This window comes from Lissotriton helveticus, chromosome 8 (genome assembly GCF_964261635.1).
Source record: "Lissotriton helveticus chromosome 8, aLisHel1.1, whole genome shotgun sequence".
Classification (NCBI taxonomy): Eukaryota; Metazoa; Chordata; class Amphibia; order Caudata; family Salamandridae; genus Lissotriton; species Lissotriton helveticus.
The window spans coordinates 222335151-222357294 of record NC_136069.1 but is presented as its reverse complement, the minus strand read 5'-3'; the positions used below and the strand labels follow the sequence as shown (position 1 = coordinate 222357294).

At 45.5% G+C, this 22144-nt stretch overlaps 1 protein-coding gene across 1 annotated transcript in view; it reads right to left on the bottom strand.

The window, feature by feature from the left end:
- Positions 1–22144, bottom strand: part of DEUP1 (deuterosome assembly protein 1) — a 444549-nt gene that overhangs the window by 338729 nt on the left and 83676 nt on the right. The window contains 1 exon segment of the mRNA XM_078658866.1: positions 14597–14698. Within this exon segment, the coding sequence (XP_078514992.1) occupies positions 14597–14698 (102 nt within the window).

Here is a 22144-nt window from a genome sequence, read left to right as displayed (position 1 = left end):
TTTCTCTCTTGCTCCTCCTCTCTCTCATTACTCTTTCTGCCTCTTTCTCACTCTCACACTGTTTCACTCTCTCTCCCTTCCTCTCTCTCTCTTCCTCTCTCTCACTCTTTTTCTCTCTCTCTCTTTTCTCACTCTTTCTCTGTCTTTCTTCTCTCTCACACTCTTTCTATCTTCCTTGTATCTCTCTCACTCTTTCTCTGTCGACTCTTTCTTTCTCTATCTTCCTCTCTCACACTGTTTTTCTCTTTCTGTCTTCCTTGTATCTCACTCTTCCTCTCTTTCCCACTTTTTCTCTCTCCTTTGCTAGACGCATGACGCGCCATCTTATCTTTCTGTTTGTCTTGCAGGCTGTGATTCACAAATTGTCGAGGGATGACACCCCATCGCTGTACATAGTTTTAGTTGTTGTTGATGTTTTGTTTTAATAAAAAGTTTTACACACATAGTTTTATTTGTTGTTGTTTTGTTTTAATAAAATAACTTATATGTAAATCCATACATGACTAAGATTCTTATTTGTCCAACCTCACAAGTATCTTTTTTAATAAACTACAACACCAGCCAATTCGTTAGGCTCAAGATTTAAAAACGTTCCTGTCACATTTGTTTGCTGGGGTAATTGGGGATGGCGGACAAGGAGCTGTTTCGCAGAGGGAGACTTGCTGGCCCAAGAAGGTTGTTGAGGGTATGCTGATGATGTGGGAAGAGAGTGTCTTACCTGCTGATGTGGGTAGAAGCAGCGTGAAAGGAATATCTCTCACAGACAGACCTACGGTATGTTTTCAGAATTGCCTCCGACAGATTCCAGCTGACGGACTCAATCACAAAATGACTTTTCAATACAGTGTGACTTATCAACTGTTCACACCCAGGTTAGCAGAGGGACAGCTGCAGCCCCTGGGCTCGACTCGCAGAGGGAGAACTACGGGCCGTCCGCTCCCAAAGGAACAGCAGCGCAGTAGCTCGCAGTCATAGAGGCACAGCAGCGGACTAGCTCACAAAGGTAGAGACCTGCGAGCCAACGCACTGGCTTCTAAAAGCATAGCTGTGAAGAGGTCATGTTGGGCAGAGGGAGCGTGAAGGGGGTATCTCGTAGAGAAAGACCTGTGGTATATTTTCAGTCTTGGCTTTACAGATACAACTGCAGCCCTGAGAAGTCCCACTGGACAGCTGCGAGCCCACCAGTGGTTTGCAGAGGGAAACTTGCGGGCCAAATAAGGTTGTTGGGCGTATGCTGGTGATATGGGAACAGGGTGTGTTACCTGCTGATGTGGAAAGAAGCAGCATGAAAGGGGTATCTCGCACAGACAGACCCCCGGTTTGTTTTCAGAGTTGCCTCTGACACATGCGAGCTGACAGACTCAATCACAAAATGGCTTTTCAATGATCATATATAGTGACTTATCAACAGTTTGCACCCAGTCTCGCAAAGGGACACCTGTGCCCCACAGCAGTGTACTAGCTTGCAAACGTAGAGAGGTGGGAGACGACGAACGGGCTTCTAAAGCCATAGCTGCGACCTAGTTAAATGAGGAGAGGCAACGTGAAAGGCATATCTCACACAGATGCCAGTGTTGCCTGGCAGAGGTAAAACTGCAGACCCGATGGCTTCTACACGGAAACAAACGAGCTGATGGAGTAAATCACAAAATGTCTGCCAACACTGGTTTCAACAGTTCACAGCCAATGAGCCGCACGCTCATGCTTGTAACCCCTCAGCCAATCACATGTCAGAATTCTCAAATATCGAATACTGTAAAATTTAATATTCAACAAAAACTAATTAACAGATTTACACCATTTAAACAAAAGCGTGCTTTCTGGACCATCACCTTTCTCCCTGCCAAATGTGCCATAATTCCGTTCAGCAGTTTCACCTATAGTCTTCTGTAAAGTTTCCTTTCGAAACAGCATGGAGAAAACATGTTTTGGGACCACCTTTTTAATCAGCCCATCCTACACCATTCACCCCCAAACTTGCAATATAGGACTTAATCACAAAAGAGAAACTTTTTGGATAATTTCAAAAAGATTCATCAAACGACGCCAAAGTTATAAGAACATACAGGCCTCCAGGAGGGGAGCTGCGCAACCCCCCTCCCAACATGAGTGAAGGCCCAGGGATGCGCGGACCCCAACGGGCCCCCGCAACCCCTGCAAGCCCCGGCAATTATTTTTTAAGTAATGCCCCCGGACCTAGCCAACCCAAGGGCCTCACTAAATTAAAACGCGCGATCCTAGCCCGAATTCCGACAAATTCTCTTTTTAAAGAAAATACTTTTTGGGCCCAGGGGGTCCTTCGAGGAAACCCTGAGCAGGCCTAGGGGGTCAGGGTGTTTCTACCCTGCCCCTTCCCTTGTTTTATACCTTTGTTTCTCTGTTTTTGGGTGACTCACTTCTACCGAGCCAAAAGATGGCTGCCAACACTTCCTGGTTTCGACTACTAGCAGCCAATCACAGTGAAACTTGCGCAGGGGACTTAGGCTCCGCCCAGATATCAAAACCTTTATTTTTCTAACTTCTAAGCAACCACTGAACAGATTTACACCATTTGATAAAGGTGGCTCTATCTGATCATGCCCTCTTTGCCAAATTGGGATCATTCCGTTCAGTAGTTTAGGCTGTAGCCTTGTACAAGCTTTCCTATGGGAAATTGATTTTTTGACTTTTAGTTTTGGAATTTCTCAAAAACTAGTGAATGGATTTACACCATTTAAAAAAAAGGTCACTTTCTGAAACAAGCTCTACCGTTTTGCGGAATTTGGGGTAATTCTGTTCAGTTCGGGCTGTAGCTCGTCGCCAAATTTCCTATAGAAATGAACATGGAGAAAACGCGTTTTAGGACCCCCCTTTTTTCTCAACCCCCGCTTGACGAATCACCTCCAAACTTTCAGGATAGGAGCTGACCTGGATAGACTTTTATTTTGGAGAATTTCTGGAAGATTCGTCAAACGTCGCCAAAGTTATTAGCAAATCAAAAAATGCTTTTCCTATGGAAACTAGGTTCTAACTATAACTACCTACTGGCGACTGCCAGTAGGTAATGTATGTGCATATATATATATATATATATATATATATATATATATATATATATATATATCAATTATTTCCAAGTTTGTTCTGCATTAAGAACGCACTCCACAGCAGCTAGGTACCAAACCTTTATTTTCTTATGAAAGCTGCATTTCACCCCAATTATTCCAGTCCTTTCTGCCGACTCGTTTCGAAGCTTCGTGCCTCTTTTTCAAAGGCAAGTGAAAGTGCAGCCATCCATAGCAACAACAGCCTCTCCTCCTGTGCTCATTCCTTTAAAGGCTTCCGGTGTGCCTTTCCCAATGTATTATTTCACACTGCACACTGGGAGCTGTAGTTCTTTTTCAAGCCGATTTTTCCCCACATTGGGTTCTGCATTTCATCAAAGTACAGGACCAATTAGTATACAGCCCTCCAGTGGGCCTGAAAGCAAAATTTTGTCTCCATTTAATCAAAAGCGCTGCTGTGCCTCTTAGGAAAGGGAAAGTTCCATCTCCTGAGGACTCACATAATTTTATCGAGTGGTGCTGTCCTCTACGGCCGAACCCGCAGTGAATGAATTATTTCCAAGTTAGTTCTGCATTAAGAACGCACTCCACAGCAGCTAGGTACTAAGCAATTCCCCTCCAGGATCTACTCGATACCCAACTGCAAGAAGTCCAGTTCCATATAGTGCTATCGGTCTTATTTTCTTTTGTTATGCTTTTAAAAATGATTTTGTCGGGGGCGTGGCTTGGATGGCAACGCAGGCAGACGCCTGAATCCAGAGCTCCGCAACTCCGGGAAAGAAACGGCGAGCCAAGCAGCGAAACAGACCCCGATCCCGCCAACTAAGGGTTCGAACGAAGCATAAACCCCGGGAGAGCAGACTGCTGCCCATAAAATCGAGCAGAAGAGGAAGGTCTGCGAGTGAGAAGCCTTCAAGCCCCACGAAGACGAGGAGAAGTAAAGACCCAAGATGGCGGAGTGAGCCAAAAGAGCAGCAAGCGATAAAAGCGGCGAGAGGGAGAAAACCCACCATACGGACAGCGGGCAGAGAGTGAGCTGCAGGAAACAGAGAGGGGCAGCGGAACCGCGTAACAGAGCAATAGGAAGCGGGACACACAAGCAAGGTACGCCGCACAGCCAGCACAACAACACGCTCCTCAAAAAAACCGAAAGCGAAACCGAAACTGATGTAGCTGTGGAACACGGGCGGCCATCTTGGGGACACGGAAGACGGCGAACAAGGTGGAACAGTGGCAGTGGTGAGCCGTCCGCCGAGACACGGCAACCAGGGGAGAACTTGTGCATGCTGGTTAGAGCAGCGCGAGAGGCAAAGAAGCGAACAGGAAGCAAGGCAGAAAGCGGAAGGTGGTGTACATACCATCACTAAGCGGCAGCCATCTTGGATGGGGAAAACCGCAAACACAGCACAGGCAATTTTTGCGAACTAGGAGGACGAAGCAGCAGAAGCGGACACAGAAGGAACAAACGGACAGCGAGTGCAGGCCAGAAAAAGAGAGCGGTGCTAAGCGCACACACAGAAGGTAGAGAAGGAAGGGCTAGGGGAGGGTGTGCTTACCAGCACGGAACGGCGGCCATCTTGGTAAAGGCTACCGTCAATAGGACGCACAACTCAGGAACCACGCCCACCCGGCAACCCAACGGAAGTGCGTGATCAACAGAGTACAAGAGACACAGTCAGGCACTCGGACGCGCACATAGCTCGCCAAGGCCCGTAAGCTAAACCTGCACATAGAAGAGCTACAAAGCAACCACAAGGAGCCGGACAACAACGAGCCTGACATTCTGGCAGGGGGGCACACTAGGGCCAAGAAGAACAAAGGTATTTACAACAAGGGGTGGTGATGGACAGAGTCTCTGAATTAAGCAGAGTACTCTCACCCAGTCAAGAGATCAGGGCTAGATCCAACACCGTTTTTTAGCTCATTGCACCATCCCAGTTTCAGAACCTGGCTGTATGCAAATTAGTCTGTCCCTGGCCCAGTGCATCATGGGAACAGGGCAGACCAGATTACAAAAGCCAATTCTTACACTGGGAAGGAAACAAGCTTCCGGGGACCGGTTTCTGGCATTCCAGCCGTCTTCGGCCCGGCTTGCTTGAATCCTGATGGTGCAATGAGCAAGGGACTCACATCTGAGTATACCCTTCCACGCTTAGGGTGGACAAAATTATTTACAACAAGGGGTGGTGATGGACAGAGTCTCTGAATTAAGCAGAGTACTCTCACCCAGTCAAGAGATCAGGGCTAGATCCAACACCGTTTTTTAGCTCATTGCACCATCCCAGTTTCAGAACCTGGCTGTATGCAAATTAGTCTGTCCCTGGCCCAGTGCATCATGGGAACAGGGCAGACCAGACTACAAAAGCCAATTCTTACACTGGGAAGGAAACAAGCTTCCGGGGACCGGTTTCTGGCATTCCAGCCGTCTTCGGCCCGGCTTGCTTGAATCCTGATGGTGCAATGAGCAAGGGACTCACATCTGAGTATACCCTTCCACGCTTAGGGTGGACAAAATTATTTACAACAAGGGGTGGTGATGGACAGAGTCTCTGAATTAAGCAGAGTACTCTCACCCAGTCAAGAGATCAGGGCTAGATCCAACACCGTTTTTTAGCTCATTGCACCATCCCAGTTTCAGAACCTGGCTGTATGCAAATTAGTCTGTCCCTGGCCCAGTGCATCATGGGAACAGGGCAGACCAGACTACAAAAGCCAATTCTTACACTGGGAAGGAAACAAGCTTCCGGGGACCGGTTTCTGGCATTCCAGCCGTCTTCGGCCCGGCTTGCTTGAATCCTGATGGTGCAATGAGCAAGGGACTCACATCTGAGTATACCCTTCCACGCTTAGGGTGGACAAAATTATTTACAACAAGGGGTGGTGATGGACAGAGTCTCTGAATTAAGCAGAGTACTCTCACCCAGTCAAGAGATCAGGGCTAGATCCAACACCGTTTTTTAGCTCATTGCACCATCCCAGTTTCAGAACCTGGCTGTATGCAAATTAGTCTGTCCCTGGCCCAGTGCATCATGGGAACAGGGCAGACCAGACTACAAAAGCCAATTCTTACACTGGGAAGGAAACAAGCTTCCGGGGACCGGTTTCTGGCATTCCAGCCGTCTTCGGCCCGGCTTGCTTGAATCCTGATGGTGCAATGAGCAAGGGACTCACATCTGAGTATACCCTTCCACGCTTAGGGTGAACAAAATTATTTACAACAAGGGGTGGTGATGGACAGAGTCTCTGAATTAAGCAGAGTACTCTCACCCAGTCAAGAGATCAGGGCTAGATCCAACACCGTTTTTTAGCTCATTGCACCATCCCAGTTTCAGAACCTGGCTGTATGCAAATTAGTCTGTCCCTGGCCCAGTGCATCATGGGAACAGGTCAGACCAGACTACAAAAGCCAATTCTTACACTGGGAAGGAAACAAGCTTCCGGGGACCGGTTTCTGGCATTCCAGCCGTCTTCGGCCCGGCTTGCTTGAATCCTGATGGTGCAATGAGCAAGGGACTCACATCTGAGTATACCCTTCCACGCTTAGGGTGGACAAAATATTTACAACAAGGGGTGGTGATGGACAGAGTCTCTGAATTAAGCAGAGTACTCTCACCCAGTCAAGAGATCAGGGCTAGATCCAACACCGTTTTTTAGCTCATTGCACCATCCCAGTTTCAGAACCTGGCTGTATGCAAATTAGTCTGTCCCTGGCCCAGTGCATCATGGGAACAGGGCAGACCAGACTACAAAAGCCAATTCTTACACTGGGAAGGAAACAAGCTTCCGAGGACCGGTTTCTGGCATTCCAGCCGTCTTCGGCCCGGCTTGCTTGAATCCTGATAATAAGAAGAACAAAGGGACACGGCAAAGACGAGAAGTGGAACGGTAGCACAACGATAGCGAAACAAACCAGAACCAATCCCTAAAATACCAGCCAACCGCACACCGCACGGAACCAGGTAGCACAGGCGGCACAAGTCAATTGCCGCACAGAGTCCTGGCGTCCAGTAAAACACGAACAAGAACAATAAGGTGGCCCAGCAGGTTCTCTTTCAACGAGGGGCCGAAGGTAAAAAACACCACAACCAACGGGAAGTAGTGAACCACTTCAAACAAGCCAGCAAACTGATCAACAGAAGAAAGACAGGCTATCCATATACCTAGAAAGGAGAGGTTTCGACAGGATGACGGGCAGAGACGACAAAATAGCCAACGATAGAAAAAAAATAGGGAAAGAGATATCGGAATCACCAATCAAAATTAAAAGCTCCGCCTCGAACGAAGCAGCAATGGAAACCCTGCTCAAAAAGATCACTGAAGCCAACGATCTAGCCAAAGCTACTAAAATCTCCATGGACAATGTCCAGCTGGAACTCACGGCCATAAGGGTGGACTAAAACAGAATTGTCAATAGAGTAAGAGAAGCAGAGAACAGAATAGGTGGCGTTGAAGACAGAACAACGAAAAACGAGCGAGAAATTCACCAGTTCACCAGAATAACCAACGACCTACAGAGAATGTTCGCAGACCAAGAGGACAGAAACAGGAAAGGCAACATCAGGATCCTGGGAGTACCAGAGGACGAGGGTCGTGCGCAGCAATGCTGGAAATCTCAATTCCGAAAATGACAGGTCTCAAATTCGACAGACCCTTTGAGATTGACAAGGCCTACAGAGTCCCAGCAATGAAGCAACAGCATGCAAAAGGGCAGAGACCAATCATATGCAAACCAACGCGGTCCGGGCACACCGAGCCATTTTTGCGTTCGGCAGGAAAGGCCAAACGGTGGGATGGAATGGCCAAAAGATAATACTAACGCAAGACTTCTCAAAAGGAACGGTTGAAACAAGAAAGGGCTTCCTAGCCCTAAGAGAGAAGCTTAAGAGAGCAAACATCATGTTTAGTTTTGCAGGGCCAGCCAAAATGCGCCTAACTGATAGAAGGGGAACGCGCATTTTCGACGAACCGTCCGACCTACGCAGATACCTCCAAGAACCAGAACAAGAGGAAATGGAAGCCCTAAGTCCAGGGACGGCGAAGAGGAAGACGTCCTCGGACGGCTCGGAAGCAGGTGCAGCAGGAGGTCACTAAGGAGAGAACAACTTCAATCATAGGAAAGAAAACACAATGAAGCAGACCAGACAACATATCCACCTCGAACAATTAGACCAGACCGCGGTGACACCTTAACACTTAAACTACCTCATGTACATCATCTACCTCAGCCATCGCGGGCATGGCAAACAACCTAAACACAAACTGTACTACCATCTCAGTATTATAACCTCAGGGAATAGAGGATGCACAGGACTGCGGCACAACAGAAATATCCTTTAACAGACGTGAACTATAAGAGTCAAGGGAAAGGGGTAACAGGGACTCGGGGGGGCGTAGGGCGGGGAGGAATGTTGCCGTCGCACGTTTACTGTACTTTGGCAGGGGGGAGGAGGGAGGAGAGGGAGGGCAGGGGGGGCACGGGGGGGAACGAACTACACAAACATTAGCAAATCCGTGGAGACACTCTTTTTCTTTCTTCTTTCTGCTCTATCACCATTCCCAAGCACCCACTAAGACCCCAGGGGGGGGGCAAGTCCACACACAAACCAGTAGACATGGTCGCAGGTCACGCCGAGAGCCAGGGGAACATCGCGGAACAAGCGCAGGCATAAGCGAGGCTCACACCACACCATGGCTACACAGCCTACACACGCGCAGCCACAACTAACCTCAGACATCAAGATTGTGTCCATGAACGTCAAGGGCCTAAACCACCCTATAAAGCGCCGGAAGACACTAGAACACCTAAACAAACTCAAAGGAGACATTTTCGTCCTCCAAGAGAGTGAGCGAGGAGGACGCAAAACGACTTAAGGCACGGTGGATAAGCGAGGTGGTCTGCTCTCCGGCAGTAAACAAAAAGGGGGGAGTTATCACTATCATTAGCAAGAAAGCGAAACTTAAACTACAGGACTGCCGTGCAGACACAGAAGGTAGGAGGCTAATCACAAGTATGAAGAGAGGTGACGACACCATACACGTGGCTAATCTCTACAGCCCAACCTCAGCAAACAAACAATTTTGGGAGGAGGTAGAGTGCGAACTTAGCGACATCCCACTGGGAGAGATGCTAATAGTAGCGGGAGACATTAACTTAGCGATGGACAACGCCACAGATAGACATCCACACAGAGCCAGCCATACGACACTAGAACAAACTACCCTCAAAAACCTCTGCGCCAAACTAACACTGTCAGACCCATGGAGACTACAACACCCCAGCACAAGGGAATACACCTTCTACTCATACCCACACAACCCATATAGCAGAATCGACTACATACTCATGTCCTCCACACACATGCATCTCACACAGGCAACAGAAATTGGGCCCATAACAATATCAGACCACGCACACATCACCCTCTCGCTAAGCTGGAAACACAATGTGAGGCCTACCCGCAACTGGCGCCTTAACAGTGACATTCTAGAGAACCCCTCGAACATAACAGAAATAGAAGAGGCAATTAGAGAGTACCTATCCTTCAATGACAACCCAGATACTGACACCTTTACCCTATGGGAGGCACTAAAGGCCAAGGTAAGAGGGAAACTCCTGAGCATCAAGGGCAGGATGAACCGCAGCAGGAACAAAAAAATACAAGAGCTAGAGGACCAGATCAAAGAACTAGAAAGGAACCACTGTGCAAACCTAATAGACAAGAACACACTCACCGCACTAACGAAGAAAAAATACGAACTGAATAGGACACTAAGCGAGAGGGCCGGTAATTGGATCAACAAATATAAGTCCATCAATCTCTTCTCGGCCAACAAAGCGGGCAAAGCACTAGCAGGGTACCTCAAAGCCAAACAGAGGCAATACTCAGTCGCAGCAATTACAGACAACAAAGGCAGAACACACACGGACAACAAATCAATCCTGGAAACCTTCAGGGGTTTCTACAAGGAACTATACGCGGTCGACAACTCGCTGGCCGCTGATGGAGGCATCAGCCTTCTAGACAAACTAGACCTGCCCAGCCTAACAGATGAACAGAAAATATCATTAGAGCAGGACATATCCGGGGCCGAGGTGGAGATGGCCATAATCTCCCTGAAACAGAACAAGGCGCCGGGGCCGGACGGCTTCACGGCGGCCTTCTACAAGAAGTTCCAGCCCCTCCTAAAAGATACCATGGTCAGGGTCCTCCAAACATGTGCAGCCAGGGGGTGCATGACGAACTCTATGGCAGAGGCGAACATCATTGTCATCCCCAAAGAAGGGAAAGATCCACAATTCGCTCGGAACTACAGGCCTATCTCACTAATAAACGTGGACTGCAAGATCTATGCCAGAGTGATGGCGGCAAGGCTAAACACATACCTCCCTCACCTAATACACAGATCACAGGTAGGGTACCTTAAAAACAGAGTTTCACAAGACAACACCAGACTTCTCTGTCATCTCATAAACCGCACAGCCAACAGCACAGAAAAGGCAGTAATGATAGCACTAGACGCCGAAAAGGCTTTTGATAGAATCTCATGGCCATTCCTCAACGAATGCATGCGCAAGTTCGGTTTAGGCGACAAATACAGATGGATGATCATGTCGCTCTATCAAAACCCCCGAGCACGCGTGGTAGTCAACACATCCACGTCGGCGCTGCTCACCCTAGAAAGAGGGACAAGGCAGGGATGACCTCTCTCGCCAGGACTATTCCTACTAGCATTAGAACCACTCCTCCATATGATCAGAACCAACCCACTAATAACTGGAGTTCGCGTAGGGAAGCAGGCATTCAAACTGGCAGTGTACGCGGACGACATCCTGATCACCACCCACAACCCAGAATCATCAATCGAAGCCCTAATGACCACCATTGAGGAATATGCCCACGTCACGGGCTACAAACTGAACCGTGACAAATCCGAATGCAAACCGATGAACTGCCACACGACAAGGGAGGTGCTAGGCGTCTCCGGTCTGGCGTGGCAGACAAAACCCCTGAAGTACCTAGGCCTCCTCTTCAGCAGAGACCTGAGGACAACGCTAGACCACAACGAGGAGGCAATGCTAAAGAAAATAAAGGGCAAACTGGAGGAGTGGAGCCCGAGATACATTAGCTGGTGGGGTCGAATCGAAACGATCAAAATGATGGAGACGCCTATGTTAAACTATCTGCTGAGCATGCTACCGCTAACACTAACGTCGGATTTCCACAATAAATTATACAAAGCGCTCAACATATTCCTATGGGAGGGGAAAAGAGCCAGAATCAGCCTCTCAAAACTCAGACTGAAGATAGACCTAAGAGGGCTCAACCTAACTAACTACAAGGCATTCCAAATGGCATGTCTGGCGAAACAGGGCATACACTGGATCTCCCCCACACCGGACTATATGCCAGTGTGGTTGGATGTGGAAAGGAACATCCTAGGGGGGGCAGACCCACTGATGGCACTAACAGCAAGCAGACACCCAGAAGCGAAAAATGCAATCATCAGGAACACCAGGACAGCCATGCTCAGGGTGGACAAGGAACTGGAGGTCAGCATCAAAAACTCCAAATGGGAATCCTTGTGGCACAACCCCAGAATAACATACAAAGGAGACACACTAGTGAATGTGGGGTGGTGTAGCATAGGCATCACAGTACCGGCCCAACTGGAGCTAAACAGCAACCCACTCACATTTGAGGCCCTACAGAGGGCACACAAGCTACATAACAGAGACTTTTACACCTTCCTCTGCATCAAAGCAGCAATCACTAGTGCCAACTTATCAAAACAGAGGCCCTCAATAATACAATACACACAGAACCTAAACAAAGTGGGACACCAAACAGCGAATATTTATAAACTTATTACCCCCCGCACCACAACGCTCAACAACAAGACACTAGCATTCTGGGAGGGGGAGTACCAGAAACCACTGAACGAGCCAGCAAAAGCCAAACTATGGAATTCGGCGTCAAAAAACAAAGTTACACCCCAGCTAGCCCAAACAAAATACTGGCTACTGCATAGACTACACTGGACACCAGCCAAACTAGAGACAGTGGGAGCCAGAGACAGTGACACCTGCTGGAACTGCCAAAAGGCTAGGGGGGATCTAGCACACGTTATATACGAATGCCCCAAGGTTAAGGTCTTTTGGCGCAGGGTACACGAATTCATAGACACACTCACAGGCAGCCAAACCACACGCGGCCTACCAGGCATCACCATGGCCTTCATGGACACATCGCTTGACTCGAAAGGAAAAAGTGACCTAGTGGATGTCCTGCTCACAGCTGCCGCCAAAACTATCTTGGGTAACTGGAAGGACACTGGGAAAGCCACTTTCAAACGTTGGTTTAACTGGGTGACCTTCCTGCGGGGGACAGACAACATCACCGCAAACCACCAACCGGCCAACCATACAGCAAGAAAGGGGATGTGGGCAGCCCTAGACGCTCACCTGGAACAATAACCCCCCCACCCCCCCCATCTTTCTTCTTTCTCTTTCTTCTCCACCGAAAACCAAACAGCCAAGTAAATATTTCAAACTGTATTGTATTGTATATGCAAAATTTTATTTTCAATAAAATACTTTGAATTAAAAAAAAATGATTTTGTCGAAAACTCCCCGTAAGGGCCATTTAATTTTATTGTATATCCAAGATTACTCATCACTTTCTTTTGAATTATTTTTCATTGGGTTTTTCATGACTGTTTGTTACTGACCATCCTTCTTAGATATGAACATGTTTCTACTACCTCTAACGGCTCACTCACCAGCCAATAGCTGAACTGATTCCTTCCTGTCTCAAATGTTATTATTTTTGAATTGCTGATAGTAATACTACAACATTGTTCCAATGCATTGATTTTATGTTGTAATCCAATTTGGGTGCAGTCAACTAGTGCCAGATCATTTGCGTACAGCAGACACCCCATTCTTCTGAAATGAACCAAATGGGAGAATTACATCAATGTCTCCACTGCCTCTGGTCCAGAACAAATCAAATAGACCCAGTGCTAAGGCACAGCTTTTTTGTAACACATTCTGAATTTAGACCTTTCCTGAAAGACTCCATTTAAAATCCTCTTCAACATGTGCCCAGTATTTCAATTAAGTCATTATAAGATAGATTGAGGCGTATCTATTATTTCCCAGAGGAATCCTATTATTCCACAGTATCCCTCTGTCCAGTGTCAACCAAACAGCAAAATAATTCAATGCATCTCTCTATCGACTTTTGCACACTCGCCCACAATACAAAATAGTGATCTGCTATTGAATGTCCTGGATTAAAGTCCACTTTTTCTTAGAGAAGAATAACACATCCACCAGCCAAATCAGTAAATCATAATAGAAATAAGGACTGCACTTAGATGCCAGGGTAGTGCCGACCATTCTTACATTGTATATCGGGGATCTTGACTGCAGGATACCAATGTCTGGTCAACGACCCTTTCATGCCATTTTAAACAGGTCAACAAACTTAGCACTTTCATTGATACATTCTAAACCGGATGTATGACGTTACAACGCATACTTTTACAACGCATACCTTTACAACGCATTTTTTACAACGCAACATCCATTACAATGCATTCCATTACAACGCATGCCATTACAACGAATTTTTTAAAACTACCTTTACAACGCATTCCATTACAACACATACTACCTTTACAACGCATACCATTACAACGCATAACATTACATTGCATGTATGGTAAGTATTGGATAGTGTAGGGGTAAAAATTACTATTCTAACTCCAGGGGGGTGCAACAGTAGGGTAAGTGTTGGATAGTGTAGGGGTAAAAATTACTATTCTAACTCCAGGGGGTGCAACAGTAGGGTAAGTGTTCGATAGTGTAGGGGTAAAAATTACTATTCTAACTCCAGGGGGTGTAACAGTAGGGTGAGTGTTGGATAGTGTAAGGGTCTGGTCCTCTCAGAAATCCAAGCGATTTCCCTGAATAGTTTAGTCAGGTATGAATTACATCAATTGCAAAAAGATACTACTACCATATTTTAAGTAAACTATGCAATTACTCTGAAGTAAGTTCAGGTACATTCAAGGGGTATGAAAGCCAGTGATTTATATTACGGTCTGAAACTACCACTAAGCCACATTCCTTTTCCATTCTGAAAATGCTTCAAATCCATCTCTTTAAGCAACACCTCATCAGAGAGTAACTACCTCATAGCTGGACTGCCTTGAAAAACTCCCATCTCCTTACCACCACTTGTCCCACCTGCCAGTCTGTATCTCCCCTCTTTGACCTGACTCCTATCCCCTCTTTGACCTGACTCCTGTCCATCTTTCTTCATCACCCTTCCCCTCTCCACTGTAAACCATCACTCAAGATGCAAGAGTTCCACACCACCTGTGCTCTGTACTATCCCCTTTACACCACCCACTGTAAACCTCACCCATGTACTCTCAATTGGTTTGTAGTTAGTTTGTGATATATACATCCCACACATAATGCATTAAAATGCCTTTTTTATACAAACAAATCACACCCTCCTCTGATAGTAGTACAGTCTTACCTCTAGTTTCTGGTGGTCTTCAGACTCATCAGTGTGGTTGTATTTGGAGTGTTTGGTGGCGTGCAGCTTCAGCTTTTCATAGGTGCTCTTCAGCTTCCCAAGCTGAAACAGCAAAGCACCATTTATTAAACATTGCTTTCCTTTCTATTGGCATTCAATCACAATATTAAGCACACTACAAAATAATCATAGAGTGGTTATTTTTTATTTTATTTAGGCTTTTTGAAATGTTCTACTATTCACCCTATGACAGCCTCAGGGTGTATGTAATAATTGTTTGAAATAACCAATCTTTGTCTGGTGTAGTCCCAGGTTTTTGCTTTGACTATTTTACTGACTATAGAACTCTTCACTTTAGCCCTGCTAACCACTGGTAAAGTGCCTGTGCTCCCCCTTCCAACATGATGAAATTTGCATACCCCTGATTGGCCTATTTAACTAACAAATTCAGCCCTAGTATTGGGTACCCAAAGTGTCTGTAAGTTAAATGCCACTAATGATTGCAGTACTCATTGTGTCACTCACTGCAGTAACAATGCAAACATGTCTGTAGGCCAAACACCAGTAGCCTGACTGTGCAGGGTAAAACTATTTCACCTGTCAGAATATCCTTGTTTGACAGGCCTAAAGCCCTCCATTGACATGTTTAGAAGCCATCCCTAAGTGAGCCTTACTGTCTATTAAGTCAGCATGCATGGTATCTAAAAATATGACATGTAAAGAGAGTGAATGTTGCACATGTCCTTATAGTAAACAGGCCATGGTATTCATTTACACTATTTGCAGGGCTAGCTATTCCATAAGAAAGCAATGGGGACAATATTACATTTAATATTGCTATCTCAGCCTAGGAAACAGCTACAGAGCTCTTTCGTGGACATTTTAAAAATATTTATTTCAAGCCCTATTATTGGTTAGTCAGATGTGTAAGAATTTATTTTAAAGCTGGTATTTTTAAAAAGTTGCCTGTTACCTGCTTAAAACCTCTAGAAGCCTAATTGCATGACTCTTTCTCTTGCAGGCTGACCATCTGAGCTGTGCCCAGGAACTTAAGTAACTTTAAAGATGTCTACCCTCTCACAGGCAAATGTACCCAACACCTTAGCCTACCCCTTTCTTTGTCCCCCTATCCAGTTAAATACCTGAAGCGCAGCTGCAGAACAAGCCTAGGTTGACCACATATATCGGCTTGTTTATGTCCTTGGCCACACCTCTAGGATGGGCACTGAAGCTCTGCACAGGAGTGGAAAGGTGATGCCAGAGAGGGGCAAAAGAGGAGTACGGTTACCCGTGGGAAGTGTACCCAATTTGTTTGAGAGTGGCCAGTGGCTGCCCCCATCCACAAGTTGGTGGCAGGCATAAATGTGGCACCCACAGTACTCTCCTCAGATCAATTCTGGACCTGTTGAAGAACTGAAAAAGACTGGACCGGCTGTCTGTGACCTGTGAAGACAGTGCCTGCTCTTCCTCTTGTATTCAGGGCAAAGAGGTGGACTCCAAGGGTCATTTGGCTGACTTCCAATTTGAGTTACAGGGACACAACAACCTTTAAGAGGCATTTTCTGCTTTCACAGCTGACAAGTTCCAATTGGACCAGCTCTGGACCCTGATGCTGTCCTAAACTGGAATGAGTCTTGACCCCCAAGTGCTGACTCCGAGGTCCTGGGCCCCCGGCTGGTGTAAATTGTAATTCTCCGAAAGATTCTTAAACCTGGGACTTATTCACCTTTTGCCAACTTTTCTCCTTGAGAACCAGCATGCGACCGGGACCACCCTGCCAAGCTGATCTGCTGAGTGCAGATGACTGCAGGGATTGAATTTGCCGCAGCTCCTGCTACCTTAATCTCCGCTGCAGAATATATGATTCACCGGGACAGCTGTAACTGGCCTCTGACATTGGCAGTCCCCCTTCATCCACAACCTTCAGCCTTTCCTCACAGAGCAAATCCAAGCTCAGGAAGTGTCTACGTCTGAACAAAGAAAGTTTCACCAGACCAAGAAACCGACTATCCGACTGATGACAAGGGTGGTTTGGCACGAAACCTGAACTTTTCCCAAACTGAGCTTTCCAGTTTTCGTCCACAACTTAACCGAGACATTGGACTTCTGCTCCATGTCAATATTGAGCTTAGCCTTGGCCACAGCCTGCTGCCTTTCCTTGCTTAAGTCTTTTTGCTCATAAAAGTTTCTAAATGTGAAGGTAACTTTTTGACCGGAACAAATCAAGTCCTCGTATCCGACTCACACTCCATCTGACTTAAAACGTACCCATGTCCCAGTCAGGTGCAACCAAATGACCATGATGGTTGCTTAATGCTTTTTAGTGCTATATTTAAATTCAAACTTTAAAAAATCACAACTTGAGTTCTGCTTATTGGATTTTTTTCTATATTAGTTTAGGATTTTTCTTGAGTTGTGTTTTGATTTTATTACTGTTTGAGTACTGCATATATACTTTACACATTGCTTCTAAGTTAAGCCTGCCTGCTCTGTGCCCTAGCGAACAGGGGGTTACTTTCAGGTTAATTTAGTGGTCTAAGGGTTCACACTGACAGGGATTGCGGTTATTATTTGAGGTGGGTACTCAGTTCCTGAACTAATACCCCAATTTGTTACAATAAGCATCTAGACCAGAGTGGATAGTTAGATCTAATTAACAGTAAAATTTTTGGTGTTTTTTATTAATATATTTGCTGAATTACAGTCCAGATGAAACAGTGATCAGCTAATTGTTTGATAAGATAGAACTACCCCTCACACTCAACCTCGCAGGATAAAAATATACTTTAAGGCTTTCTCGAACGGGCACCAAATGTTGGTAGATAAGCATGCATATGTTAGAGGCACTCCTGTGGTAAAATCTCTCGTGCCATCATTCGATAAAGCAGTTATAAAAAATATTTTACTTCACAGTTACTTAGCGCCCTCTTGTGTTACAAATCTAGATTTCACTAATCAAATATGAAATGTGAAACTGGACCGCATTACAAACACTGTTGAATGGTATAATCCCTGGTTTGGCTACTAAGAAAATAAGGTACAGGACTCGAATAGCAAAGATTTTTGTTAGAGCAGGTGGCGGATTGCAGGGCATTGGAAGGAGAATGCTGCATGGCAACCAACAGATGCAGTGAGGTCCAGCCGGTTAGGTTTGTAGTGACCTGGGATGATGGAACTGAAGGGAGGGAGATGTTTGGTGTAACCATCCCGACAGCATGGGAGAAGATTTCAAATAAGTTGATTGAAAACATTGTGATGGGGGTGTGGGTGATGGGTAATGTCTGGGCGTGAGTGCTGCATATTTGTAAGGGCAAATGTAGTGCAACTTGAACTATGAGGAGAATGAAGAAGAACTGGAGGAGGGGGAAATACCTTCTTGGCAAGAACATAAAGAGGTTAAAATAGTGGAGGGAGAAAAAAAAGGGGGAGGGAGGGAAGCTTCTTTCCAAAAGTCATATCTTACAGGCAGTCGTTTCACTAGTGGAGTCCCAGGATAAAAGAAGGCATGTTAAGAGACCACAGGATAAAGGCAGACACAGGTGAACATCCCAGGAGTCAGCGGGCAGATTGAGAACAGGTGAGACTGAATGGTGGTGTAGTTGGGAGGGAAGTAACCTGAAGGAGCTGCACAAAAAGGTGCACAAGGGAATAGAGCTGATAGCAGCGGATAAGGGTATCGGTAAAGACCTATTGCAGAGGATGCAGAAATGCAGGAACTAAAGAAACTGGGGCTGGCTCAGGAGAGGATACCAAGGTAAGAGGGAATACTGATAACACATCGAACACAGTAATAGACAAAGAAGATAACTCAAAAGAGGATGGGGTAAAGAATGAATCAGAGTGTTTGAAAAGCCTGCCTTACATGGGGCTGTCCATGCCTTTGGGGACGCATTAGAGCAATAGGACGAAAGAGAAGATTTGAATGGGTGAATTTGTTGATGTGTATAAAGTATTACATAGAGAAATACAATCCAAGGAGGGTTCCAGAGAAGAAGCTTGAGAATTACCAAAGAGACCTAGAGTACCAACAACAATAGACATGTGAATATCGGCATGTTTAATATTTACCAGTTTCTACTGTGAAAAACTTCCAGAGAGGTCTGTTTCAATATTTAAGTATATAGATACCATTCGTAAGGCCCATATGGAGTTTGGGGTATTTGCATGGTTGCACTACGATGAGGAGTTTAGGGCTGTATGATGCTTATACCAGATAAACCATGGGGGGAAGTAGACAACGAGCTATGGGTCCAATGGATGTACCCATAGAGACCTCCACAATGTACACTGCATGTGGCTTGGTGAGTCAACACCAGCCTTATCTCAGGAAACCCACCTCGAGGGGGGGGACATGGGGTGGAGGCCAAAGTCCCAATTCAGGCACCTGCTGGCTTCTTAAAAGGGGTTACTGCCAGAGAAACCCTTGTATGAAAGTATAAACACAAGTGTTCTAAATGTGGGGGTAAGCATGCAGGCCTCCAGTGTTTTGGGGAGCAAGCACATTTTTGGGGCAGCGGGCAAGGCAGGGGTTATCCATCCAGCCTAGTTACAAAGGCTTTTATGTCAATTAAGATGGATTGTTTGAGTTATTGGTTAAAGTTTTACCATAACAGAGAGGAGGAAACAAGGTTGGAATGGGGCTTCAGAGAAGGTTTCAGACTTGGTTATCAGGGTCCTAGGACACACAGGTTTGCAGAAAATTTAAAGTCAGCAAAATAACATCATCATATATTTAGACAAAAGTTGAACAAAGAAGTAACAGAGGGAAGGATTGCAGACCCTTTTACATCCTGGCCTTTGCTTCATTTAATGATTTCTCCCCTAGGTGTGATACCTAAGAAAGCTGTGGGCGAATTTCACATGATTCATCACTTTTCATGGCCCCAAGGTCTGTCAACAATGATATAGCAAGGAGGGACGCTGCAGTGTAGTTTCCTTCAGTAGATGTAACCATGGCTCTAGTTAAATCGATGGGACCAGGAGCTGAATTAGCAAAATACAACAGTCAGCTATTCAACTACTCCCAGTTCAACCTTCAGACTTTTCTCTGTTAGATGTTTAATTTGACCATCAGTTGTATGTTGATAATGTTTTACTAATGGGATGTGCTATCTCTTGTAGTTTGTTTGAGTCATTTAGTACCTTTTTGCAGTGGTGTTTTTCATACAGAACAGATTAATAATTGATTACCCATTACTTAGAGGATTTTTTATTTGTAAGTGCAGGAGACACTCAGGATTGTATTGCAGCCTTAAGTTTCAGGATATGTCAGAAGTGTTGGGTATACCTTTGGCTACCCCCAAAAATGGAGGGTCCTACTACATCTCTAGATTTCCTTAGATTTGAATTGAACACAGTTAAAATGGAGGTGAGGTTACCTGAATTGAAGGTTAGAGAGTGTTGCGTTACGCGAAGAACCAACGGCAGCTCCTAAGCTACAGCTGAAAAAAAAATCAACGACTGTTAGGCCATCTCAATTTTGCTTGTCATGTTGTAAGAGCAGGCAGGACTTTTTGTCGGCGACTTAGTTTTGCTACGTCAAGAGCTAAGTTACCATACCACAAGATTAGACTCTCCGCAGGATTGCGGGCAGATTTTGAAGTTTAGTTAATGTTTTTGAAAGGTTTCAATGGCATCACCATGTGGTCCCTGGATTTGGATTTCGTTTGGATTGTTTAGATAGTCTCAGATGCAGCTGGCCCCAGTGGATTTGGTTTATTCTGGGAAGGTAGGTGGTGTGCAGAAAAAAGGCCAATGAAGTGGGTGTTAGAGGGTAGGAGCATTGCCTTCTTTGAATTCTTCCCTTTGTTGGTGGCTTTGTCAGTGTATAGAAATAACCTGGAGAATAAAACTGTCACTTTTCATGTGGACAACAGTTGTGCAATTGGTCAATGTTCAGAAAGGAAAAGATAAGCATCTTTTAAGGCTACTGCAAAGATTCATGCTAGGTTGCTTGATGTTTAATATTGTATTTAGAGCCAAGCATATGCCAGGCGTGGACAATAACATCACAGACGTATTGTCTAGTTCACAGTGGCAGAGATTCCGTGGTGTGGCGCCCGGAGAAGATTAGCAAAAAACACAGGTGCCGCAGGAGGTATGGGAGATAGTGGACTGAGAATACTTGAACTTGTTGAAAAATCTCTGCCTGTCACCAATAGAATCTCTTACAAGAAAGCATTGGAGGAATTTTTAAAGATGGGGCAGTCTCGCAGAAGTCAAGACGAGCAATATTGCTTGCTGCGCAGAGATGATGTTTTAGGATTTATCATGAGTGAAAAAGATAAGAAAGCTTCAGTTACAACAAATGCTGGAAAGTTAGCTGGTTTTAGTTTTTATGGCAAGTTTTTCTGGGACTATGAGCTTTCAGCTGGTCAGATGGTAGGAGAATGTTGCAAGGCTTGGCTGAAGAAAATCAGACAGGTCTTTTTTTATCAGGGATCCTATTTTCATGAAATTGTTGTGTATGGTAAAGGGCCTTTCCTCGATATGTTTGTCTTACTTTGAACTGTTGTTATGCAGGTTATGCATGTCTTAGTTATTTTTCGGTGCATTTAGGATATTTGAGCTTTTAGCGAGAGGCCACTCAGGGGGTATGCGAGTATAAAATATAACCGTGATAGGTAAAGCAATACACATCTTTCTGGAGCGGTCGAAAACTGACCAAAGAGGTAAGGGAGCAAATGTTTTACTAAACAAAATAGGCGGGTTGGTGTGCCCAGTGTTAATGTGATTTCAAAGCAGCAGGTGGGCCAGAATCAGGTGTAGTTTTGGCTCACCAAGATGTCACGCGGCTGCTAGTGTCACAGGTTCTGGGGGTCATGAGAAAGGCTTTATGTCATGTTGGTGAAGAGCATTTCTGTTTTGGCACTCCTTCTTTCAGAATTGGAGCTGTTTCTGAACTGTCCACGTTGGGTTTCTCACTCAATGAGGGAAAAAGATTAGGATATTGGTCATCTGATTGCTGTCTTTGGTATATCTGGGAGATTGAGGACACCTACCTTGTAAGAGGTTTTGTTAGCTCATCTTTCTCATTTCAGGTTGTGTGGTAGAACCAGCGGTGGCTTTCTTTTACATTCGGATTGTCAGACACTCTTTCATTAAGTGGGCAGCGAAGCAAGCTGAGAACCGTCCTTTTGGAAAGAATCCATATTTTTGCAGTGATTAAATCAAGGTTGATTGGTGGGGGGGGGGGGGCATTAAATGGGGTCAACTGACCTTGCTTATCTAATCTGGTGTCAGTTAGAATGTGCCCAGACGTTTCACTTTTACATTTAGGTGAACACAACCGTGTGCAGTTTTTGGGTTTGATGAAAGAGATGAAGAAAGATCTTGATAAGTCTTAATCAGAGACAAAAATCTTGTTGACAGCTTTAGTGCCTAGAAGAGTTTGGTGAGGTGCAGTTAAATTTACAGCAGTTGAAAAGAGCAAGGGACACGGTTAATCAGGAAATGCAACATATTTGTAGGAGTAGGGGTATAGGCTGGTTGGAATACACATCAAAAAAGAAGATTTCCAGTTTTTAGACAGGATGGAGTTCACCTCTC